This window comes from Ovis canadensis, chromosome 19 (genome assembly GCF_042477335.2).
Source record: "Ovis canadensis isolate MfBH-ARS-UI-01 breed Bighorn chromosome 19, ARS-UI_OviCan_v2, whole genome shotgun sequence".
NCBI lineage: Eukaryota > Metazoa > Chordata > Mammalia > Artiodactyla > Bovidae > Ovis > Ovis canadensis.
The window spans coordinates 30,764,484-30,791,287 of record NC_091263.1 but is presented as its reverse complement, the minus strand read 5'-3'; the positions used below and the strand labels follow the sequence as shown (position 1 = coordinate 30,791,287).

Sequence of the window (26,804 nt, the reverse complement as noted above, 5' to 3'; positions counted from 1 at the left end):
CTTTTTGTTTTGGGTGGAAAAATCTCCTGTATCATTTCTATATTGTCAAAAGTCAATAGAATTTTATTAAGAAAATTGTACCATTCATCCAAGGATTCAGTAATGTGTCTTCCTGATGAGTACTAAGATTCAAAGGCGGCAATGGCACTGGTAAGCACAGAGGTTTGGAGACTAGTGCTGCTAAGTGACATTCACCAACCATAATCTCTGTATTTTTAGAATCGCTGTTGTGTGAGCAGAAAAACCAAAATCAGAACTTAAATTTATTCTAAAAACAATAAAGTAATGAGAAACAAATAAGTAGAAACACATCCTAATGAAATATATGTTCTACATACTATGCTATATACTACTATTATATACTATGATTCTTCAGTATTTTCAATAGGTTGTTCCTGCCTTAACTAGAAAACCAATACTTTTTAAATGGCTAGGGTATGGGGAGAAGTAGGGTGGTGGGGTTGAAACTAGAGCAAAATATTTTTGATCACGCCAGCCAAAAGGTTAGAGGAGGAACTATATCAATGCCCAGATCCAGAAAAGACCATTCAATGATTCTAGGGACAGTGCAATGAAACAAATGAATTACAAGTTATTCTTCAGGACAAGTATATATGATAAACTTATACATGTACTTGAGATCTACCTTTGAGAAGAAGGTATAAGAAATGTGTAGTTTGAGGCTTCTGATTTAAACAGCTTTGATTATATTCTAATTAGTGAGATCCTATATAACCAATTTAAAAAACCACTCTAATCTTGAGGTCACTTACCTAGAAAAATAAGTAACTAAAGCAGGCGGAAGGGTGCAAAGTACCTCAGAGCTAATAGATATAAATGCATCTACTTTCTCAGAGAAAGATTCATGTCCTTATTCAGATACTAAAACATTTTACTTTAAATACAATTCTAATAAGCCATAGGTGAGTCAAAATAGTAAGAAGAGGGGATAATGCTTATAATAGTTGAAACTTAGACGCACTGATGGAGTTTAATCATTTCACACAAAATAAAAATTTCTGCTTCTCTCCCCAACTAGGGATAGCCCTGATATCTGCCATCATCATAACTCTCCTCCAAATTAAACAAAATGAACCAGGTAACATAAAAAAAAGAAATATGAATTATGGAATTTTATAGATGGAAAAGATTTTCTAGTAAACTTCTTTTATTTTGATTAGATGATGAAATCCAGGGTAAGGTGGTGACTCGCCCAATATCACACTCCTGGTCCTTACGGCAGAGCCAAGGTGATGACAAAACTCTGCAGGCTGCAACTATTTAGCTTGTAAACATAACGTTTTTTATAGGAAAAAAAGTTAACCTTGTCACATTTTCTTTTTAAGATCTTCAAGCGGTAATGAATCATACTGTGCCAACCTAATTCTTAACTAGGCTTTTCTTTAACATAAAGGTTCTCAGACTTGAGCATGTATCAGGGTTAGCTGGTGATCTTGTTGAAACACAGATTGATGGGCCCTATTTCTGGAGTTTCTGATTCAGTAGGTCAGGGATGGGAACAAGTAATTTGCATTTCTGGCAAGTTCCCACAACATGCTGCTACTCTAAGGCTCACAACTGGAAAAACACTGTCTTAACATAAAAGAACTTGAACAGATTTGTCACCTGACCTGACTGCACCTTGCCTCATAGCAAAGTGGGAGTGAGAGGTGAATCAAATGATCTCCCAGGTACCCGCCAATCCTAAATTTGGTATCTGTAGTATGTCCCAGTGAGTGTACTGTAGCTCTCAGTACTAATCACTGCAGACATGGAAGATACCCGCAAGCTGCAATGCTCATCTGATTTCAGCTATTCTTACCTTCATAACAATCACATCCACATCTTTTTCTTTCTTTTATTGTATCACCATTCCTCATTCCTTTCTCAAAAAATAATTTATGGCTGAAACAGTTAGTGACAGCTTTAAAGTAACTTATAATATCCTTGACTCTGTATATACCTGACACGTTAAATAATACCCGCATACTGTTTATGACATAGCAGCCCAACTACATACAAGAGAGAATGAAAAACATGCTCAAGACACAAATTACACAGATGACTATTTTAACATTATGTAATTAAAAATTATGTTACAAACCTTCTGAAAACTTCAGAAATAGTTTCTTTTTCTTCTCGAATAGCTACCTTGTCTGAAAATCTACACTGTGGAGAGATTATGGTTAAAAAATGTAAGTGAATATCTCTACATTCCATATTAGGCTACGAGGCTTACCAGATCAGAATGGATTAGATATTAATTAAACAACTAGCTTATGGCCAAGCCAGGAAGTAATTCTACTCTACATTCTTTAAAACACTGAACACTGACTTCAAAATTTCCAGTGTTCAGAAAAACATAAATCAACACATTTTCCCTAGTTTTTGATATCACCTTTAATTATGCAAACTACCATTTCTAATTATTTTGAACAATTACAGCCATGTTTCCTTTTATTTAGAAAGAACAGCTTTGAGTGATTTTTATTTATAGGTGGTATTTATGAACATAAATGTATTTTTCATTAGGAATATTTATATCTATTTAAAATGTTGGTATACTTAAAGCTCTTTACAATTACTATCTTGGGAACTGTGATTCTCTAGTTACGAGAAAGTTATACATGCTTAAATACTAGGCTTTTGAAAAACAGACACCAAAATAAACCCCTCAAATCATTCATCATTTGGGTAGCCAGAGTTAACCACTTAATATCTTACTTTATATCTTTCTAGTCTTTCTAAACTTATACAAGAATATTTTATAATAACAGTACACATTATATACACTATTATAACCTTTAGGAAGAACACTATAAAAATCAACTGAGAAACATGAAATATTAGGATATAACACGTTCCTGGATGAGAATGTTAAATGTAAAAAATGCTAATTCCCTCCAAACTTATTTATACATTTAAAAAATCACAACATGAGTTTAAAAGAAAAGAAAATCATATATATTTCTTTCTTAGAAAAAAAGAATATAAGAACAGCCAAAAATATTTTAGATTTATAAAATATTTTGGTATCTTTTAAAGCAAGCCTTCCTTACTGTCTTTATTTTTCAAGTAATTGAGAGTATGGAATTGGTACAGATCTGAGCAATTAATGAAATAAAAGAGAAGGAGTCATTCTATACATAAAAACTGAAAATATTTAAGATGGCACTTGAAATTTGTGAGGAAATGATTCAATAAATAGTAACAGAACAACTAATGGGTAGTTAGTTGGATGGAAAATAAGCTTGGCACCAATTCACCATATTCCAAAATACATTCAATAAATATTTTAATATAAAAAATACTGAAAGTATTGAAAATAAAAGATGAGTAGTTATGTAATTTGGAAGGTAGAGAAAGCCTAAGATAACACCAAAGGCAGAAACCATGAATTATGGATCAATAGGTCTGGATAACAACATTTAAAGTATTTTCATATGCTAAGATGACAAAATCAACTGTCAAAATAAGAACAGAAAGGTTACATTGTTTCTACATTCTTTCTTCCAAAATAAAATTTAGATTTATATTGATAAATTTAAATATAATAAATAACACCAAAAAATACTAGAAAAAGATACAGGTGAAAAATTTTAACTCCAAAACAGCGAAGTCTTTCTCTAAATACAACTTACAACTCAAATATCATAAAATAAAACTGATACATTGGACTAAATAAAAATAAAAAGCTCCTTCAAGGTAAAAAGTTCCTACACTAAGTTGAATACAAATGAAAAATAGGAAAAATGAGGGCAACATATGACAGAGAACCAATATGTTTAATATATGAAAAGTTCTTACAAATAAAAAAAGATCAAAATCTGAAAAGAAAAATGGGCAAAGGACATAAAAAAGAAGTTCACAGAAGAAAATGTAAATGACTTTTACACATACTAAAAGATGCTTAACTAGACTCATAAGAGGAAAGCAAATGAAAAGTCATTTGTAAAAATACACAGATGGACAAAAATAAAAAAAATTTTAATACTGAGTTGGTGAGTGTATGGGGGAGAAAACTGTCATTCCCATACAATGTTGATGGAAGCATAAATCAAAGCAATCTTTATGTAGGGCAATCTGAAAATTCTACTTCTAAGAATCAATCCAAAAATGCTTGCACATATGCAAAATGCCTTATGCTCAAGGATGCATAATGCAACAATGTTAAAATAGCAAAAAAATGGGAACAAACCAAGTGCCCATCAATAGTGGAACTTGTTGAGCAGAGTATATCCATATAGTGGATAATTATATAATTGTAAAGAGAAAGCATCCTTACATATATGGAAAGGAAACACTCTCTGTTATATAGTAAGTTTAAAAAAGATAAAGAATGGTATGCTATCGTTTGCATAAAATTAAAAAGAATACACAATAGGTCCAGTTTGAGAAACGGCAAGTATCTCTTACTGGACTAATCCTTCTTCAGGTAACAACTATAAACCCTAGACAAGATATTAAAAAAAAACTGGATGCAGCCTAGATGGGATTGGGGGAGAATGGATACATGTGTATATATGGCCGAGTCCCTTAGCTGTTCACCTGAAACTACCACAACATTGTTAATGGGCTATACCCCAAAATAATATAAAAAGTTTAACGTTTGAAACAAAAAATAAAGTTTGAAACAAAAAATAAAAAGAATACACAATAGGTCCAGTTTAAGAAATGGCAAGTAAGTATCTCTTACTGGGCTAATCCTTCTTTAAGTAACAACTATAAACCCTAGACAAAATACAAAAACAAACTAACTGCCTGAAGACACCAGAGAGATACGAAAAGCAGGCACAGTCTGGAGGGAAAGAGGGAATGACACCGGGTAACAGTCCTGTTTTTATGACACTGGGTAACAGTCTTGTTTTTATGAATTTATTCTTAAAGGGAGAACTCAGTTGTAACCACTTGGAAGGCTAAAAATTTGCCCTCCTGAATGAAACAAAGAACCAGAAGACAGAGTTGAGGCAAAGTCAGAAACTGGGATGTGAGGTTGGGGACCCTGGAAAGGAGAGAGCCTAAGAGAGGAAGTCCCTAAATGTGCTTTAAACTTGGTCCAAACCTCCAGCTGACCCTTGAGCTATACCTTTGTAAGGCAGACTCCAAACAACCCAGGTGACACTAAAAGAACTGAAGAAACATTTCAACTGCCTACTACCCCGGGAAATAACCTGGAGGATGAACCCACCAAAGTTACTGAAGAAACCTAACCATGCCATTACCAGAGGGCCCAGCAAGTGCAAACCTGGGCGCTTCTTTCAAAATACCAAATTATAGAGACAGAAAACATATTAATGGTTGCTAAGCTTACAGATGTTAGGGGTAGGGAGGCAGGTGTGATGAAGAGGTAGTATTAGGAGGGTCTTTGTAATGATGTAATTATCATCTTGATTGCACTACAGGCTACAAAAAATCTGCACACTTGATAAAATACACAGAACTGTACACCCTCATTATACTAACACCAAATTTCTGTTTCTGATACTGGGCGTTAAGATGAAATCATGGGGGGAAACTACTTTTGCAACTTTTTGTGAATTTACAATTGTTTCCAAATAAAAATTAAGGACACCAGCGTTTTGACTATCTGGGGCTCAAAACTAGAATCACTAAGCAATTACCACCATAGTAAACCTAAAAACTGTTGTATATGGATTCTGAGTATAACTGATACATAAAAGCAAGAAAAAACAAGGCCTATAGGTGGAAAAGACAGAAATATATACAGATATATAAGATCAATAAGGAAGCATTTCTAAAAATTCACAGAAAACCATACATAAAAGCAGAAAAAATGGCAGTCTAGACCTATGCCCTATAAATCAACATATTTACCCTCTGAAATTCCAAAATGTAAGGTGCTGGATAGTTAAAATTTGTTAATTCCCAAATCTGGGGGCCAGATATCTTAAAGACAAATATTATTGACAGGGTCATGTATTTTCTAAAGAGTTGATACTTTGACGTTTACCATGGTATTAGAAGGATAAAAGTATCATTTCTCTTCTCTTAAACAAATCCAAAAAATAGCATCACTCTAGGAAGCAGCTAAATGTTTTTGTGGATTATTTTTAAAAGAGCTAATATTGAAAACAGTCTACATCTTTAAAATATTTAGCGTTAAGAACTCAGTGAATTCTGGCAAACATCTCTTAAAATCTATCCTTGCAGAAAAGAATGCATTAAGTTTTCTCTCTGCTTTAAGTAGAACAGGATACAAACTGTTTATTTTTTAATGTTTTAGAGCAAAGGTTGGCAAGCAATAGCCTGCAGGCTGCCTGTTTTTGTAAATAAAGATTTATTTGAACGCAGCAATTGACATTTGTTTTCATACTGTCTATGGCTTCTTTCTCGTTATAGCGACAGAGTTAAGTAGCTGTGACAACAACCATAGGGATCACAGAGCCAGAGAAGTGTTACTATTTAGTCTTTTAAAGTAAAGGTTTTCTGACCCCTGCTACAGAGTCAAGGGACTCTACTGTGTGACCCTGGATAAGATACTAAGTCTCAGTGTTTTCATCTGTGAAGGGAAATAACAGTACACATTTCATGTACAGTAAGGAGATCCAACCAGTCCATTCTGAAGGAGATCAACCCTGGGATTTCTTTGGAAGAAATGATGCTGAAGCTGAAGCTCCAGTACTTTGGCCACCTCATGCGAAGAGTTGACTCATTGGAAAAGACTCTGATGCTGGGAGGGATTGGGGGCAGGAGAAGAAGGGGACGACAGAGGATGAGATGGCTGGATGGCATCACTGACTCGATGGACGTGAGTCTGAGTGAACTCCGGGAGTTGGTGATGGACAGGGAGGCCTGGCGTGCTGCGATTTATGGGGTCGCAAAGAGTCGGACACAACTGGGCGACTGAACTGAACTGAAGGTATTAACTCAGTAAATCTGGGTTGTCCATATGTTATCTGTTAAAGGCTTGGCCCATGACCTGCCATGCCAGGTGGCCAAAACAAACAAAAACACATACAAGAAACAGAAACCTACAATCATTTGTATTATTATTCTCTATCAGCCACTGCTCTAGGTGTGAAAGTTCATTTATGAACAAAATGGACAAAAATATTTGCCTTTATGGAGTTTCATTCTAGCAGGAGGAGACAGAGATAAACATAAATAAGTAAATGTAAAGGATGTTATATTATGACAAGTACAAAAGAGGGGGATATGAAATGTTGACAGCAAGGAAAATATTGCAATTTTAGACTGCATGGCCAGGGGAGGTCTCTCTGAGAACATGAAATCTGAGTAAAGATGTGAAGGAAATAAGAAAGTCAGCTATATAGTTGTTGTTTTTTTTTTAGGAGATAAAATGCCAAAATCAAAGGCCCTGAAGTGGGAAAAAGCCTGGTTTGTTCCAAGAACAGCAGGAGGCTAAGGTGGTCAGAGTGCAAGAGCTAAGGAGAGTAGTCAGATCAGAGAGGAACCAAAGCTGGGGAGGAGGAGGAAGGGGACAGATAAAGGGTCAAGTAGGTCATAGTAAGGACTGTGGCTTTGAGCCTGAATATTAAAAGCCACTGGAGAATTTGAAGGGGAAGAATAACATGGTCTAACCTATGCTGTGTTGACAATAAACTATAAGATAATAATATTAGAAGCTGGAGAAATGTTAAGAGGCCCCTGCAGTAATTCAGGCAGGAGATGATACAGGCTGGGCCTGGGTGTGATGTGGTGTGGGTGGGAGTGAAGAAAAGAGGACAATTTCCAGACATCATCTGAAGCTGAGGCCAGCAGGATTTCCTTACAGTCTGCATATGGAGTGAGAAAAAAAGAAAGGAAGGGAAATCCAAGGTTTCAAGCCTAAGTGATTTATCAAGGATGGGGTTGCCATTAATAGTAAAGGGGAAAAATGACAGGAAAGGCTGGTATGTGGCAGGGGAGGGGACATATAACAGGAGTTCAGTTTGGAACACGTTAAGTTTGGGAAGCCCAATTGGAGATCCCAGTGGAAAAGTCAAGCAGGCAACTAGATACAAAGCTCTGCAGCTCAGAGAAGAAGTTCAAGTTGGAGATGTGAATTTGAGAGTCTTAGCACACAGGTGGCATTCAGTGCAATGAGGGTGCATGAGATCATCTAAGGAGCAAATCTAGACAGAAAAAAGAACAGATTCCTGGTCTAGGTGCTGGGTTGCTCCAACACATAGAGGTCAGGGAGATCAGGAGAGACCAGCAAAACCAACTGGGAAGTTGCAGACAGAAATGACACCAAAGTCATGTAAAAAAAATGTTTCAACAAAACTGCTAAATACTAGTGACAGTGTCAGTAAGATTAAGACTGAACTATGTCCATTAGATTCACCAACGAGGAGTTGGCTGGGGAGTGTAAGAAGGGTAGTTTCGGTGGAGATGAAGGCGAGTATCTTTGGAACTGGAGGAAAACGACTGGAGATGGTGGGTCTAAAAAGCTTTTGGAGAAACAGGATGACTGCTGAAAAGGAAAACAGAACCTTGAAAGTGCTTTTTTTGTGGTTTTGTTTGAAGATGGGAGAAAAGAATGCTGATGTCAAACAGAATGATCCAGTAATGAAAGAATTGCTGCAGCATATTTTAAGAGAGAGAAGAGGTGGATTTTAGCACACAGGTGGAAGGATAGCCTTGGCCTGTTCACCCACTATAACAGGAAAAACCGGAGTTTTGGGAACAGATGCAGGTAGGTGGTCTAACATATTGGTGGGAACTTAAGTTCCTTTCCAATTATTTCAATTTTGTTGGTGAAGCAGGAAATAAAGTCGCTAGCTGTGAGGACAAATCAGGAGGAATAAGGAGAAAGAAGAAACCATGAAATAGTTGTTGAGGTGTCAATTAAATTATTCAACAGGTTAAGACAATCATACACTTTATCTGGCAGATAACTGATACCCTGTTTTCCCCATATCATACACCAGTGGTGTGTTTCAACATTAAATTAGGTTTTTATTCAATTCCTAGGCCTTCTGCATCTGTGGTTGAATAACTGATGCTTGCATTCATAGCACTCAGGCACTGTGATATTCTAAAATTTCAAAGACTATCAAATGATATTCAGTACTTTGTGTTTAATGAGGCAGGAAGATATGTAACAATTTTGAAAGATTCATATAGGTTTGAGAAGAACCTTAAAAGCTAAATATGTAATTAAACAGTACACCCCATTTTCTCAGACAAGTGAGAGTCTGTTAATACTGTGCTTATGCCAAGTACCAAACTATATAGTCCATGGCCAGAATGATGTGACTTTTATTCAACAAAAAGGCATTATCCTTGTTGCGTGAGTGTACGGCTAAGATGAACTTCTATATTTACCACCATCTGGAAATAAGGAAATGCAAAAGATTCTCTAGTACCTTTTCGTCCAAGTCTGAACTTTTTGTCTGTTCACTTAGGCCTCCCGGTTTTTCATTTGAAGAAGTTTCATGAGTAACTTCTCCTAAGGAAATGTTTGCATCTTTGGAATCATGTTTTATCTCACTTGCTGAAAAGAAATAATATTCAACTGTAGAAACTTTAAATGGCAAAATAACCAAGTCATTTAGAGATTGTTCTAAAAGTGAGTTAGAATTCAGAGACTCTTTTAAAGTCCAATGTGACAAATATGAAGTAGCATTTTCAGCAAATTATACATTTATTCCTCCCTCTCTATCAAAATAACTCCATTACATGGTATAAAAAGATATGGCAGTAACACAAAATTAAGACATAAAGATAAATTTAAGAATCTTTCTTGATCATGTCCAGTTATTTTCAATGCATTTTTAAAACCTGAAAGTTTCTGAAATTAACTTTCCAATTAAATTATTTCCTGCAAAGATTTGGTTATTTAAACTTATGATTAACTGTTAATTATAAAAAATATTAAAAAGGACTCATTTAAAATATGATTAAGCTTAAATACATATTTCGGTTTCAAAATAAGACTACAAAAATTGCTGAGTTCAATTATCTTTTATAGATAAAGCCTAACAAAGTTATTTATTAAATAATCAAATGGAAAATTTCTCAAAATCTGATCTGCCAACCAGGCAGTTAAACTGAGAAAAACTGACAAAGTGTGTACAACAGGGTTGACAGACTTTGAAAGGAAAAGCTTCCTTTTTAAATAAATTCATTCTGACTGTGCCTAAAGAGAGATACAAAAACACTTCAATGTTATACATTATGAAAATGTCAAGTTTTACCTGCTGACAAGGAAGCACAGATCTCTGACTTCACTGATCCGGGATCCGGTACAGGCAGTTCTCTATCACAAAGCAAACAGAGCTTAAACATTATCACATATTCTTGCAGAACTATCCACTTCTCTAAACATTATATAACACTAGCTTTAGCAGCTGGTGAACATCAGCTCAAGTCCTCCAAGGTCACAGTACTATTCGGGGACACACACCTAAATCAATTCTGAATTTGATTCTCTAATCACATTCGCCACAATGGTTAGGAAGTGCTGCCATTCAAACTTTGTTACTCAGAGAGAACTGAGAACATACACCAAGCATTTGAAACATTTTTTAAAGTATTACACCAATGCAAGATAATGACTAACTCCTACTCTCAAGCAAGCATATGTGTGTCTTACTGTCAATGTAAATGGATGAGTTTGAGAGCAGTTTGAGTCTTTTTTTTGGTAGTCCCTGAAGACAACCTAAGATTTAATAGTAACAGCTATGGCTTAACTGTCGTTAAGCCAACCTGGGTTCGAATATTGTTCTGCCACTTACTATGTCAATTGTGGCAAAATTATTAAACTTCTTTGAGTCTAACCACATTTATAAAATGAGAATACTACCTACCCATGAGGTTACTGTGAGGATTAAATGACATAAAATGTTCTTAAAGCCAATGGCATAGGCTCAACAAATGAAAACTACATTTACAGGAGCCACTCAAAAAATGGCTTAATATTATTCCTCTTTTAAAAACTTAAGACAAAAAATAAATAAAAGTACACCAAACACAATATAATAAACACCCATGACCTCACTATTTATTCCTTTAATAAATGAGTTTTATTAAACTTATCCTACAGTTCTATGACTGCGCACTGGTTCAGGGATACTTCCTAGCCAAGAAAGAAGAAAACACAACATTTTACATACACCATTCTTTGAAGGCTTTGGAAAACATGAAGTAATTTTCCCCCCAACATAAATACTAGAAACAGAAGTTGTCAGAGGAGGTAACTGCTGGCCGACCTGTGAGCTGGACCCAGGCATCTGGGACTCCTCATTCCTTCATGCATCCTTGGAATGTGTGTTCTGCTTGCCTTCCCCACACTGGAAGGTGCCCAAGGACACTGCCGTGGGATGGTAGGTGCTGTTGAGACCATCTGGATGCTATATGTGACTGAACTCAGTTAAGGTTTCTATGTAATCTTAAAATATTCTGGGGGGTCTTCCCTGGTGGCTCAGTGGTAAAGAATCTGCCAATGCAGGAGGCAGGGGTTTGATCCCCGATCCAGAAAGATCCCACATGTCGTGCAGCAATTAAGCCCATGCACCACAACTATAGAGCCTGCACTCTAAAGCTTGAGAACTGCAACTAATGAGACCACGAGCCACAACTACTGAAGCCGGTGTGCTCTAGAGCCTGTGCTCCACAAGAGAAGACACCACTACAAGAAGCCCACGCACCACGGCCAATGAATAGCCCCTGCTCATTGCAACTAGAGAAAAGCCCGCACAAGCAACAAAGACCCAGCACAGTCCAGAGAAGAAAAGGTTCTGGTGGACTGGAGTGAAGATCTGCTCATCATGCGGCTTCCCAAGACAAGCCTCGAAAGTAACTTCCTTTGCTTATTAAACCTGTTACCTATTAATCTGGAGTGATTTGTCTCTTTCTCTGGTTTCCCTCTGCCTTGTGTGTGTGTGTGTGTGTGTGCGTGTGTGTGTTGTGGGGACAGTTTTAGATTACACCTAGAAAACTCATGAGGCTGCAAATTATAAGTATACAGGTTAAAGAAAGGAAAAATAAAATGACAAGACAGAAACATATACAAATCTCCCCCACCCCATCTTGACTCATGTCTATTTACTAGAGTATCTCCATTTCAGTATTTCAAAGGTCTCTTCAACTCAACATGTCTAAATTTGAGCTCATAACCAGCACCATTCCACAGTCCTGACTGTTCTGATCACGGAATTGTAAATGCCCTTCTTTGAAACAAGAGAAACCAGGTATCATCCCTAACTCCTACCTTGGACCTTGCTACCATTTGATGAATAGATCTGCACTTCCTAAAATCTCTCTTAAATCCACCCCCACTTCTGGCTGAAGTCACCATGTGCTTTGATCTAGTTATTACAACAGCTCCTTGCCAATTTATTTTCCACACCAAAGTTATTATGATTTTTAAACTGTAAATCTGATCAAAATTTCTACTTAAGAAGTACTTCAGTGAATCCTGGTATGTTCTTAGGATAAAGTTCAAACTCACCATGGATTCTAGTTTATCTAGGATGATTTGTGTATGCCTCTTAACCTGGTGTATTAATTATTAATACCTCCCCATGTCCCTCTCAAAATTTTTGCAACTCAAAAGGTCAATTCTACTGTCATCCTATTTACAAAGCCCCACACAACTGAGCTTTCTGCATATTCTGTAGCTTCCTTTCCTACCACCTGAACACTGTCATGGCATGTTATTGCTGTCTCTCAGTTGTAACATGCTCTTCCCTGTGGGCCTGACGATAGACTCTTGCTTCCCTCTCACTTTTCTACTCACTTTTCTTTGCCTATTGCCTGCTGCTACTAAGTTGCTTCAGTCGTGTCCAACTCTGTGCGACCCCATAGATAGCAGCCCATGTTCATCTTAAATGTCACGAGGACCAGGAAGCCTTCAACATCTTGTATTTTTCCTGTCATATTTTATTGTATTTGTTTAATCATTTGCAACCCTTGACAGACTAAACACTCTATGAAAACAAGGTCCATAGACATCTAGTTGCTCTCCATACACTCAGACCCTAACATCTTCCTGGCCAGACATGCTGCTGCTACTGCTAAGTCACTTCAGTCGTGTCCGACTCTGTGTGACCCCACAGACCGCAGCCCACCAGGCTCCCCCGTCCCTGGGATTCTCTAGGCAAGAACACTGGAGTGGGTTGCCATTTCCTTCTCCAATGCATGAAAGTGAAAAGTGAAAGGGAAGTCGCTCAGTCGTGTCCGACTCTTCGCGACCCCATGGACCGCAGCCTACCAGGCTCCTCTGTCCATGGGATTTTCCAGGCAAGAGTACTGGAGTGGGGTGCCATCAGCCAGACATGAGGGAGACTCAAATGAATATTCCTGTTTAGGAACTTCCCATATAGGACGAGGCACACATACACAATATCCTGAGATATGGGCCAAGAGAACTATTGCAACAAATCCCTAGAATAACATCTCAGATGTGATTTAAAGGACAACACTGAAAAGAAAGGAATCTGCAGATAAAGAAACATATGTAAAAGGATTCAAATATCTGACATTGTGGAAACAGGGAGCTGCCTGCTCTGCTCATCTTTTATTAGCCTCTCCTTGCACTTTCCCCCTCAACAGCCCCATAGCTGCCAAAGAGAGAATGGATGCAGATCCACCAAAGAGCCATAAAAAGCCATGCCAAGCAATTTAGACTCTGACCTTAGGTGGCTGAAAGCCACTGGAGCATTGCCAGCAGTCACTGGAAGATCAATTTCTCTTTCCGAAAATTACTGCAGAGGAGGATATACTAAAAGAGCTCAGGAAGATTAACTAGGAGCTAATTGTAATAATATAGAAAAAATATGAATAAAATAATAGCAGTGAGAATTGAGAGAAAGGAAAAACCATGAGAGATATTTAAGGTAAAAGCATGAAAAAGATGAACTGACTCAATAAATAAGAGAATGAAGGATGTTTCAAATTATCCTGCAAGTTATATTCACAAAGAGATATGGATCCAGACAAATAAGAGATTATGCCTTAAAAAAAAATCCATACCCAAAAAGGTAAATAGGTATAGCAAGTGTACTGCTTTAATATCAAAGTATTACAAGAGTACTTTTAATACTGCTGGTATAGCTCATAAGGGTGAGAAACTTTTCACTATGAATAACTAACTTACAAGGAAGGTAAGATTGCACATGCCAGTCTTGTTAGAAGTAATTTTGTTTCGAATTTGTGAGACACAAAGAGACATAAAATTTTTAAATTTACCTAGAGTAGAAAAAATATGACTGTAACCCCCATAAATATATTACAACTTTGTGTCAGTGGAGCAAAGGAAGAAAAACGAAAGGCAGGAGGAGAAAAGCAGAGAAGCAGACTTGGTTGAGGCTACAGAATACAGGGAAGCAAAAGAGAAGATCTGAGTGAAAAGGAGACTTAGGGAAGCTTCTGAAGAGCAACACAGATTACATGAAGTTTATCCTCTAACAGAGCATTTTTCAAGGGAGTGATGAAATTTAATGGGTTCCAACCAGGAGTTTTAAGTAAATCAGAATAAAATAAAAATATGATACTACACCACTTGTAGTAAGGAAAATATTATTTTTATAAATCTAGTGTCTTACATATTCATAAGTATGTACCAGATTGTAATGTAAAATGTATCTTTAGTATGGGTAACTGACAAAAAGGTTTGGAGATGACAGCTCTAGAATAATTATTAACAGAAAAAACTTGAAAACTATTGCCCAAGAAAAATTCAGAATGTTATTGCTTCCTTTTGAGGTGCTAACTATAGCTGAATGCAGTCGATGTTCACTTATTTATATATTCACATACTGACTGTGAAAAAGACTACCCTAAACTTACTGGGGCAATTATTCTGTAGATAGTAGTGGCCAAAAGCAGAGAAATACTACAATATCCAATTCACTGGGCCAGAGGTTCCCAAGCCTGATGCCATGATGTGCAGTGCTCGGTTTCCTGACATTACAAATAATAACTCCATCAAGAACAATACTATTTATTCTAGCAAAAACAAACAATGGTTTATGTGGTCCAAAAGACAAAAAAGTAAACATTAGAATGATGCTTCTTTATACCTGATCCTGTAAAGAGGAAGATGAGATGAGAGAGGAAAGGGGCCAAAAGAAAACAATGTTTGCTGGCAGTCTATAGAGTAATGGATTTGAAGCCACAGAAAGAGCCAAAATGCCACTCTTCCAGCATGCTGTTTTTGGGGAGGGAAGACAGATTTTGGAGCAGGTGGGCCTGGGTCCAGATCTCAGCTCTGATACTGACTGAGCTGAGCGTTCTTTGGAAAGTTAGTGACTTTGACTCAGTTTTAAAGATAGGGCCAGTTTCAATCTCTGAATGGTTCCACTTGCTGAAATAATATATGTAGCTAGCATAGGACAGACACGAAATGTCAGTTCTTACAATTAAGTGTAAAATTGTGTACTAGAATTAGAGTTCCTCAGACACTCAGTGAAAAGGGAGAATGGACCAAGGAGAACTTCTTGAAAGACAGGCCAAGGAGTCTATATACAATACATGAGGGAGAGAAAGAGAATGACCTTTACTTTTTCTGGAAACTGGTTTTTCCTTTTTTTTTTTTTTTTTTTCAGGAATTTGGCATGGTAAACCTGGTGACAGAAGGCCAATCCCTTGGGGGGAAAAACTAATTTTCTAAGATTCTGGGGAAGTAAGTGGAGTGGGTTTCTTGAGATGATATAGTTTACCCAGGGTACATTCATGCTAGGCATGGGTCTAATGGGACTCAAACTTTTTCCCTTTGTTAATCTAAATCAATCCAATTGCTAAGGAGCAGTACAAATTTTGGTTTTTCTCAACCTTCTTATCTGGGTTTCCCAGATGGTAAAGAATCCACCTGCCAATGCAGGAGATGTAAGAGATGTGGGTTCAACTGAGCATCAAACATACAAGAGCATACACAACCCTCTTTCCTAAACTAATTAAAAGACGCTTACTCCTTGGAAGGAAAGTTATGATCAACCTAGATAGCATATTCAAAAGCAGAGACATTACTTTGCCGACAAAGGTCCATCTAGTCAAAGCTATGGTTTTTCCAGTAGTCATGTATGGATGTAAGAGTTGGACTATAAAGAAAGCTGAGTGCAGAAGAATTGATGCTTTTGAACTGTGATGTTGGAGAAGACTCTTGAGAGTCCCTTGGACTGCAAGGAGACCCAACCAGTCAGTTCTGAAGGGAATCAGTCCTGAATATTCATTGGAAGGACTGATGCTGAAGCTGAAACTCCAATATTTTGGCCACCTGAAGCGAAGAGCTGACTCATTTGAAAAGACCCTGATACTGGGAAAGATTGAGGGAAGGAAGAGAAGGGGACGACAGAAGATGAAATGGTTGAATGGCACCAGTGACTCAATGGACATGAGTTTGGGTAGGCTCTGGGAGTTGGTGTTGGACAGGGAGGCCTGGCATGCTGCAGCTCATGGGGTCACAATGAGTCGGACATGACTGAGTGACTGAACTGAACTGAGTGTTCTTGTACCTCAGTTTACATATTTTCATTTCAAACACTTTAGTTCCCAATTCCCTAGTTATAGTTGTTGCGTAGTCACTAATTCACATCTGACCCTTTGTGATTTGATGGACTGCAGCCCACCAGGATCCTCTGTTCATGGGATTTCCCAGGCAAGAATACTGGAGTGACTTGCCATTTCCTTCTCCAGGGGATCTTTCTGACCCATGGATCAAACTTGTGTCTCCTGCATTGGCAGGCAGATTCTTCACTACTGAGCCACCAGGGAAGCCCCAGCTATATGTTAATAGTAATTCCCTTGAATATTTGGCAGATTTTTAAAATCTCAATGATCCATTGTATAATATCACTCAACTGAAATTTTAGTATATAATTAAGTTGTGACTGAAGATAATGCTGTGTCCTAGTACAGATTAACAGCATTGACTATTACAGACATTTTCAGATCTCTAACTAAACTCACAGGCTAACTCAAAAGTTTTACCAATTTTACTCATTATCCATTTCTAAGTTTATCAGTTCAAGTCTTTAGGAATGAGTTCTAACATGCTAATGCTTTGAAATTTAATATGGACTTCCAACACTGTGGAGATCAACAGTGAATAAATATTCTAACATAACTGAAATACCTTACAAATTCTTCTTACAAGGTCTGAGAGTACTTCTCCCAACCATTAAATTAACTCAGGTTCATCAACCTATTTTACCAAGAGGAGATAGTCTAGAGCTTCTGAAAATTTCCAGGCTTAGCCATCTTCAATTTCTATTTCTGTAAAACAGGAACTCTTCATTTTCTGCCATTAGAGTGGTATCATCCACATATCAGAAGTTGTTGATGTTTCTCCCATCACTCTAATGGCAGAAAGTGAAGAGGAATTAAAAAGCCTCTTGATGAGGGTGAAGGAGAGTGAAAGAGCTGCTTAAAACTAAAATATTAAAAAAAACTAAGATCATGGCATCTGGCCCCATTCAGTTCAGTTCAGTCACTCAGTCGTGTCCGACTCTTTGCGACCCCATGGACTGTAGCACGCCAGGCCTCCCTGTCCATCACCAACTTTCGGAGTTCACTCAAACTCATGTCCATTGAGTCAGTGCCCCATTACTTCACAGCAAATAGAGGGGGAAAAGGTGGAAGTAGACAGAGTTCCTCTTATTGGGCTCTAAAATCACTGCAGATGGTGACTGAAGCCATGAAATCAGAAGACGCTTGCTTCTTGGCAGGAAAGCTATGACAAACTTAGACAGTGTGCTTAAAAGCAGAGACACTACTGTGCCGACAAAGGTCTGTATAGTCAAAGCTATGGTCCTCCCAGTGGTCATATATGATTGTGAGATCTGGACTGTAAAAAAGAGTGAGGAAGAATTGATGCCTTCAAACTATGGTGTTGGAGAAGACTCCTGAGAGTCCTATGGACATCAAGGAGATCCAACCAGTCAATCTTAAGGGAAATCAACCCTGAATACTTGTTGGAAGGACTGATGCTGAAGCTATAGCTCCAATACTTTGGCCACCTGATGCGAAGAGCTGACTCTATAGAAAAGACCCTGATGCTGGGAAAGACTGAAGACAGGAGGAGAGCGGGGAGACAGAGAATAAGATGGCTGGATGGCATCACTGATGCAATGGACATGAACTTGGACAAACTTCAGGAGATGGTGAGGGACAGAGAGGCCTGGAGTGCTCCAGCCTATGGGGTCACAAAGAATCGGACAGGACTGGGAAACAGAACAAAAACAAAACAGAAACTCAGAATCTAACAGGTATCAAACTCTTAGCGTCACAGAGTGAGGAAAAAAGAATGTATTAGTTAGCAACTGGTTGGTAAAAGGGAGAGAGCTGACGTTAGAAATTATATTTTAAGCTTCATCTAGTTCTAGAACAATTCATTAACAATTTTCTGTACAACTATTAGACCCTCTGGTGATCAGGCCTCCATTTTTTCCTGCTAAAGTTTATTCTAGCACTGTGGATAACTGTAAAACTGGTATTTCCAATGGAGAAAAAGGAAAATACTAAAATAACTACTAAGGAAATTTTCAAGTTTATTTAAAAATCCAAACTTCAGAAGCAGAAATGAAAGAAAAAGAAGAGCTAATATAAGTATCATTGGTGTTTCTGCCATGAAATAAAATGAAGTTAAAATAACAGAATAACTATCTGAAGTAAATTTGATACTGCAAACCAAAGTGGTTCAGCTTGGGCAGGAAAATCTGATACATAATTTGATACAATACATAATCCTAAAATAGAAAGCAAGAAGTGAAAAAAAAGTTTAGAAGTTTAGAGACAGGCAGTGGAGAATTAGTTTGGCCTCAGACTTTTCCACTATAACACTCAAAGCCAGAAAGCTGGGATGAATAACTATATAGTTGTGAGAAGAAAAAATATAAACTAAGAATTTTTTACCCAATTTGTTCGGAGACAATAGGCATTCTTATGTGCCCAAGATCTTAGGAAACACAGCAATGAAGAACCATTGAAAAAAATTGCTCTGAAATCTAGTCAAATAAGAAATGAATCAAAATAGTCAAGATTAAAGGAGAGTAAAAAGAACTGATGGTAAAGACCGAATCAACTTAAATATAGAATGAAGAGTCTTTGGAAATTCAGATTATTGATGAGAATGTAAACGGCACATGCCTTAAAAAGAAAAAACAAAAAATTTTAAGAAAAATGTAAGGGGCAAGATTCGGGAGAAAAAGTGAATATGTTCGTCTTTTATCAGGAAAGCAAATGTTACTGTCTGAAGTTAGAACACAATTTTTAAAAGTCACGATTACAAAACTCAAGCTTTAAAATAATCTTTCTTATTAGCTTGGGACCGACTGTTAGGAACTAATTTCTTGTGGTAAAGAGGTTTTTGTTTCAGCAATTCCTTTAGTTTCACTTCAGTCTCTCCTTCCCCAAGTTAAGTGTAAGTAAAATTAGATGTTTTTACTAAAAAGTGGCATGATCTAATTTTTCTGAAATTATATCCACATACATGCCTAGACAGAAGTCTGGAATGACGCACACAAATTTTAGTAATTAATTTGTTATTTTGGGTGGTGGGATTCCCTCCCTTTTACACTTCTATTGTAATGAACATGTGTCATTTTAATGCAATCAGCCATTATTCTAAGAAAGGAAAAAAACTATAAAAAAACAAACTTCATGCCCACTTCATAACACTTCTCTCTCCCTTCAATTGCAGTTCACTGTCAACATCCTGTTAACAGATGTTTGCTTTTGAATGCCAGATTTGCTCCGATTTCTCTTTGCATTCCTCAAAGGAAGCATGGTAGAGGAAGAGTTAAAAGCATCTTTAATAACTACCCTTTACTGAGCTCTCACTATTCACCCAGTGTCAAACTAATACCTGTCCCATCCATTCACTGATTTAATTCTTACAATCCTGAGGCAAGTACCTCCCCTTCTAACAGATAAGGTAAAATAATTTGCCTAAAAGGTCACAGAGCTATTAGGGCAAGGAGAAGACTCAGAAACCTAGGTTAGACTATAAAGGTTAAGTCCTTGACCATTAATTTTAAAGTAAGATAGTTCAAGTTCAGATTCTGTTACTAGTGGTGTCAACCTGGACAAGTGACAACTTGTCACCCTCATTTGTTCCACTTCAAAATGGACAGATTACCATCCTCATTACATGGTTTTTAAAACAGTAGATAATTATTATCATCTAAAGATAATAGAGCTATTGTTTCTTCCTTTGGGATAGAAAGCACTCTATTGGGTGATAGGTTACAAGTTCTTGTAACACTAAGAACATCAAGAAGAATGTAGTATCACTAAATTTATAAATACCAGAGAATTTTAAGTCATGTACCACTGAATCTTAGTGGAATGTGTTTTCTTATTTTGACTCTGTTCACAAAACATTCTAATATTCAAGTATTGTAACATACAAATTAGAGCTTCAAAATTATGAAACTTAATAAAATATAATATTAAATAAAATTCGAGCCAATCAGATAGATCAAGTTCCTGAACATGAAGGTTATTACTTGGCTCTGTTTAAAGTTGATTCAGGCAAACTCACCCTCTTTGGGGACTAAGCTATCATTTAAAACCATCTCCCTAAAAATAAAACCATGAAAAAAAAAGTTAAGCTTTTTCCCTCTGAAAATTAGTTTAACTTTTGATTTACTTTTAAGTTTTAATTCAAATAAACCTTTCCAAGGCTTCTCTGACAACTGAAAAATAAATTTTTTATCTAAAAAGGAAGCCACAGAAAATGTGTTAAAATATATATACAGCACTTTTCTTAATAAGTAACTTGATTGAAATGAACGTATATCTGTATATTTACAATGATTAAAAAACATGGAGATCAATTTAAGTGACTTTTGAAAGAAGCAAGCTCAGTAATTTAAAAAGCCACTTTATAAACCACATTATTTCAAGTCTAAGTTTCAGGATAATGACACTTCCAGGTCTTAGCAATAATACACTATATTACATTTAATAAATAACTGGGTTGAAAAAATAATGGAGCGTCAATATGATCACTGAATAAATTAGTGACACCTAATGACCAGAAAGCGCTTTTGAAACCTGCAACAATAATCTGCACCAAAAGGCATATTTGAACACGCATACCTCAAGTGATCGCTTGGTTCTTTTTTTTCTGGAAGTTCCATGTGCTTGGAGTCTGCCGATTGATGCTCTTCAGCAACATTGGGCTCCTGGCTTATCATGGGAACCTCTGAAGGAAATGAGAGTTCCCCTTCACTGGAGACTCCAAAGAGGTCTGGGTCATCTTGAATTACATCAATTAAGAGGACATCATCTTCATATGCTTTCAGAATATCTGGAAACCCCACTTTAATTTCTGAAAAGTTCTTAGACATTTTTCTACCACTAACTTCAGAGGAAACTGCTTTGAACGGTTCTTGTTCATTGGAATAGAAGGTGGGATTTTTCTCTATACATCCAGGATCACAAGAAAATGTATTATTTTCAACTGTGAGAGAACCAGCTGCCTTATTAGAAATGATATGGCCTGATGCAGAGATGTGGCTAGATGGTTTATTATTATTACCTTGCTTTAAAAAGCTTGGAGCAATAATACAGGAATTCTTACTGCAGAATGAGTCAGAACTAGCTTGCACTGGAATTACACTATGCTGTATACTCAAAGATTGAGGTCCTGAAGTTACTGTGACAGTATTTTCTTTAGTCCTACTCTGCCTTACCTCTGCTCCAGATAAACTGTCAAGAAGTTCTAGGGGACTATATACTTCTCTCTCTGATGACTTGGCATTAATTTCTTTTCTTTTTTCTGTTTTGTTCTTTAGTAAAGGAATTTTAAAATTAGTCAGCCGTCCTGTGTTCAGTATCTTAACTAGGTCTGGAACAACCAGTGCTTGCTTAGTAATGCATGCTTTTCGATGAACAGTTTTGCCTGTAGAGTTACTTGCTTCCTGGCCATCCTGGGAAGCCACCATCAAATTCAGTTTTGTTAAATTCCCTCTATCTTTTTTTTTACTTCCTGTTGAGTTGTGAGTCACATTAGTCAATGGAGTATCTTCAGTAATATTAGAAACTACCTCTGATGCACTTCTGCTTAGTTCCTCTGACTTCATTTTTTCATCATCGACTATAGGTTCCTTTATAACCACTGAAGTAGGTTCCACTGTAGAGACTGAAGGTAAACAATTTAAATTAGAATCCAATTTTTCTATACTTGAAGATGCACTGTTTGTTTCTGTTACAGAACTTTGTAGCATTAGTTTGGAGTCACTTAAGTGAGTTTGATTCATTTGATGTCTAAGAAAATCATCTTGCCTAGAACTTTGTGGCAAGGAAGCTTTTTTCCAACACTGGGCAGATATTCTAGCACATGAATAACAAGGCCAAGTTCTTTTGCCAGTCATTGGTATTGTTCTGTGACAGCTATATTTAGATTCTTCAGCTTCATTCTTCAAGCCTTCCCTAGAAGACCTCTTTTCAATAGGGAAGCAATCACTAAGTGACTTCACTAATGAGTTTTTCATTGACTTAAAATAATCTTCTGGTGGATCCATGCTGGTACATCCTAAAGGCTGTGAAACATTCTTTGTTTCTTCTTTTGAAAGTTGCTCAAGGGCTTTCTGAAACACAGCATTTGCATAATGTTCAGGACTTGTTTTTTTCCCTGTTTCTGGAAGACTTAATAAAGGATCCATCGGTGACAGTGTATTATTATTTACTTTTCTCAAAACTTTCAAAGAACTTTTTTTAGCTTCTAAAGTCTCTGTTTCTTTACCTTCAGCACCTGTTTGGTTTCCTTGTAACATCAGCTCAGATTTGTTACACATATTAGAAAACTTCATCTCAATAACCATTCCATTTCCTTTTTCAGACACCTTCATCCTTTTTCTGGATTTTCTCCCAATACTGCTCTCCTCTATTGAATGTTTATTTTTTTCACTTTGAAGGCAGGAAAACATGCCATTATTTTTACTTAGGTATGAATCATTTTCTTCAAGCAATAACTGACTTACTCGCATTAAGTTTTCTTCAGTTTGTAAAAGCTGAGGAATATTGCTTGGATCAGTCTTATCTATAAGACTCCTAGGGTTTTCTTTCTTTGACTTTGAGGAATTTTCTGGTACATGCATACATCCTCCATCAGGTTTATATGCAAGGTTATTTTCATCATTACAATCCTTGGAATGGGAAAGACAACTGCAATCATGTAATTTTAAAGTGGAATTATTTTCTACTCCAGGTGACAAGCTGTTACAAGAATATTTCAGAGTATTCTTGTACAGTTCATCTTGGAATTCAACCTTACTATTTTGTGTAGCCTTATTTTCAGTCATTTTGAGAGCTGGGCTTTCTAAGCTTTTAAATTTTTTTATTCGAATTCTTCTTTTAATACCTTCTACCAACCTTTCCTTACCCAAAGACTGCAAGAAAGCCATACTTTGAAATTCACTGCATTCCACTGTTGGGAAAGATTCCGAACTGGTTAATGATTCCTTTCTTACCAGGTCAATCCCTGGCTGTGGATCATCACTTGAGGCTTCAGTAACTTTTCTTTTTTCCTTGGCTGATCAAAACAACAAAAAATACCAGAGAAGATTTTATATTGAGGGGGAAAAAGCAATACAAATTAAAAAAAAAAAAGTGAAGTCATCCATTTTTATTTCCCTGAATAGCTCTAGGAAAACATAGGTTTGTTTTCAAAATCAAAGACCTAATTTCTATTAAAGAACTACATACAAACCTGTATAAATTCTAAGGCAGCTGAATAACCTCTAGCATGATCACTCCACACTAGCCAAAGTGGCTCACTAGTAGGAGTCCTTTTTATAGTGCTGTGCTGTGCTCTGCTTAGTTGCTCAGCTGTATCTGACTCTTTGCGACCCTATTGACTGTAGCCCGCCAGGCTCCTCTGTCCATGGGGATTATCTAGGCAAGAATACTTGAGTGGGTTGCCATGCCCTTCTCCAGGGGATCCTTCCAACCCAAGTCTCCTGTATTGCAGGCGGATTCTTTACTGTCTGAGCCACCAGGCTGCTGCTAAGTCGCTTCAGTCATGTCCGACTCTGTGCGACCCCCCATAGACGGCAGCCCACCAGGCTCCCCAATCCCTGGGATTTTCCAGGCAAGAACACTGGAGTGGGTTGCCATTTTCTTCTCCAATGCATGAAAGTGAAGTCGCTCAGTCGTGTCCGACTCTTAGCAACCCCATGGACTGCAGCCTACCAGGCTCTTCCGTCCATGGGATTTTCTAGGCAAGAGTACTGGAGTGGGGTGCCATTGCCTTCTCCAAAGCCACCAGGGAAACCCAACAATTCTAGAGTGGGTAGCCTATCCCTTCTCCAGGAGATCTTCCCCACCCAGGAATGGAACTGGGGTCTCGTGTATTGCAGGAGGATTCTTTACCAGGGGAGCTACCAGGGAAGCCCTCCTTTTATAGTACTTCTGACCAAGACACCCTAACGGAATAAATATCTTTTAAATGAGTTCCTGTGTTTTTCCTCTTTCTGGTCAACTGTGCGCATCAGTAAACCCCGTGTAGATTCAAGTGAAAAGCTACTGATAAAACACGCGTGAAGGAGAATGGGTGCAAAGGCTAGAAAGGGAGTGACCCCTAAGTGCTCTCTTACTGCGTCCTCCCGCTTGCAATGGGAGCTCCGCCTCCTTCGCTGCTTCTGAAGTGGGCCAGTGAGATGGGCCTGAAAGGCCCCCATGTCCTCCCAGCCCCTCCACACGCCGCCTCGCTAAGTAAGGCCTTCCCAGTCCCGGATGCCTCACCTGACTTGTCACTTTCCACCTCTTTCCCAGACGCCTGAGCCACCATCCTCCTCTTTTGCCTGCTTTCCTCGCGCCCCCTCGCCTCAGGGCCGCAGCCTCCCGCCTCGCCTGGCCCTGGCCGCCGGCTTCTCTTCCTCAGGCCTCCGAGCGTCGCCTTCACGCCCTGGGGCCGCCGTGGGGCCCGAGGGTGGAGGCCGCCACATCCGCCCGGGGCTGCCAGTCTCCCCGCCGAGGCAAGCCCCGCCTGCTCGCAGGAGCCCACCAGCCGCCCGAAGGCAGCTCCTTCCGCCAGGTGCCTGAGGCTCCGCCCCGCGTTGCTCGCCGCCAAGACCCCGGGACCGGAAGCGGAAGTGGAGCCCGCGCGGCCCGGCCATGGCAAATGCGACGAGGCTCAACCGGCGGAGGGACCGCGAGCCTCAGTGCCTCTGGCCTCTGGAGTTCGCTGGGCGACCGTGAAGTCTCCACGTCGGTCGGGTCGAACCTTCCACTAGGCTGGACTCTCCTGGGACCATTCGGGGTCCCTCTCTCACCTGCCGCCTCTCTTGCCTGGTTGCTTTGAAAGACCGAGTGGCTTCTAACTCTACCCCTGACCTCTTGGGGTCCCGTTCCATCTGCCTTCCCGACGTTGTGTAGGCACCTCAGCCTCCGGTTATGCAAAACTGAACTTATTTTTCCTCACTGAGTTGCTCCTTTTGTACTGGTGGATGCGCCACTGTCTACCCAGCTGTCTGAGTAAGGAACGTGGAAGCTGTCAGAAATACCCTTCTTTCGACTTGATCCCTCACATCCGCATTCAGGACATCTGCTGGATTCAACTGCCTGTGTTTGTCAGCCACTCACCTTGGCTCCAGCTTGCAGACTCTGACTGACCTACTTCATCAGCCTACTGGATGTTACTCGTGCTTCCATCCTTGTGCTTTTTCAGTCAGCTTCCACCTGCCACCAGGCCATGCCCTTCCAATGAAAGGGTATCTTGGCATTTCCCACCTTGGCCTTTCTTGAACCTCCTTTGCTCAAAGACTGAAGCTAACAGAAAGTGTGTTATTTGCGCTTTCAGGTATGGCCCCTGAATATTTGACTTTTGTTTCTCACTGCCACTGTGGGGGAGAAGGTGTGCTTCATTGGAAATCTATGCACAGGAGTTACCTTTCTGCATTACCTGATTCTAATTCTGTGGGAGCTATTTTACAACTGTAAGTTGTAAATGAGTGGTAGCAGTGCAAAATGATGATCTGCTGCTGCTGCTGCTACTAAGTCGCTTCAGTTGTGTCCGACTCTGTGCGACCCCATAGATGGCAGCAAACACAAATTCTCTCCTACTGAAGTTCAATCGACTTTTGCACTCCCTGTGAAAGAAGACGGTTTTGCCTCCATTTATTTCAATATTTCTGGTCTATAATGTGTCTATTCTTTGGTCTTGTCCTTTGAGCAGATGGTTATAAAATCTGCCTGATATGAGAAACAAAATCTTTAACACGTTCATTTTTATATCTATATGACAGTCATAATTTTGAAACTGAGCAGGACTCAGAGAGTTTGGGTCTTTTGAGCATGAACTGCCAGTACTGCTTATTTGGTGCCCTGCAGATAATTACTGTGCCTTCCTTCACAACTGGTGATAGTAAATTGTCTTTCTTGTGCTGTGGGCAAAAGGACTCAAGTTCAGTTGGGTAAGAATTTTATCTTTTTGAGGGGTGGAGGGTGGCTGTTTGTTAACACCACAGATACCCTTGCCTGCATTTACCTTACATTGGGCTACTGCTGAAGTTCCCTAGATTCCATGTGATCCAGCATGCTGATAGAAATAGAGTAGGGCAGTTACACAAATAATTTTAGAAATCCCACTAGGGGATTATGTCTAGAGAATTAACTTTGGGAGACCATTGTACATTAATGATTGCTCAAGAAAGGAATCAGAACATCATGAAACAAAACAGGCCTGCTTAACAATGTACCCATGCAATAAAAGCACAAGATATCCTCCAGGTCATTAGGTAAAAAAAATGAGACCTGTCTGCCTCATGCTGGCTGAGGTCAGCAAGATAATGATCCTTAAGACAAGGACCTCTGCACACCAAGTACAGGACATAGGGCAAAGATGACATTCCAAAGTAGAGACCCTCAAACTGAAATCTGAGATGATTTAA

General features: G+C 38.5%; 1 protein-coding gene across 1 annotated transcript in view; it reads right to left on the bottom strand.

The window, feature by feature from the left end:
- Nucleotides 1-24,860, bottom strand: part of TOPAZ1 (testis and ovary specific TOPAZ 1) — a 62,938-nt gene extending 38,078 nt beyond the window's left edge. The window contains 7 exon segments of the mRNA XM_069560795.1: nt 82-224; nt 2,105-2,169; nt 9,333-9,460; nt 10,164-10,225; nt 21,010-23,446; nt 24,658-24,799; nt 24,801-24,860. Of these exon segments, the coding sequence (XP_069416896.1) occupies nt 82-224; nt 2,105-2,169; nt 9,333-9,460; nt 10,164-10,225; nt 21,010-23,446; nt 24,658-24,799; nt 24,801-24,860 (3,037 nt within the window).
- Between the last annotated feature and the right edge of the window lie 1,944 nt (nt 24,861-26,804).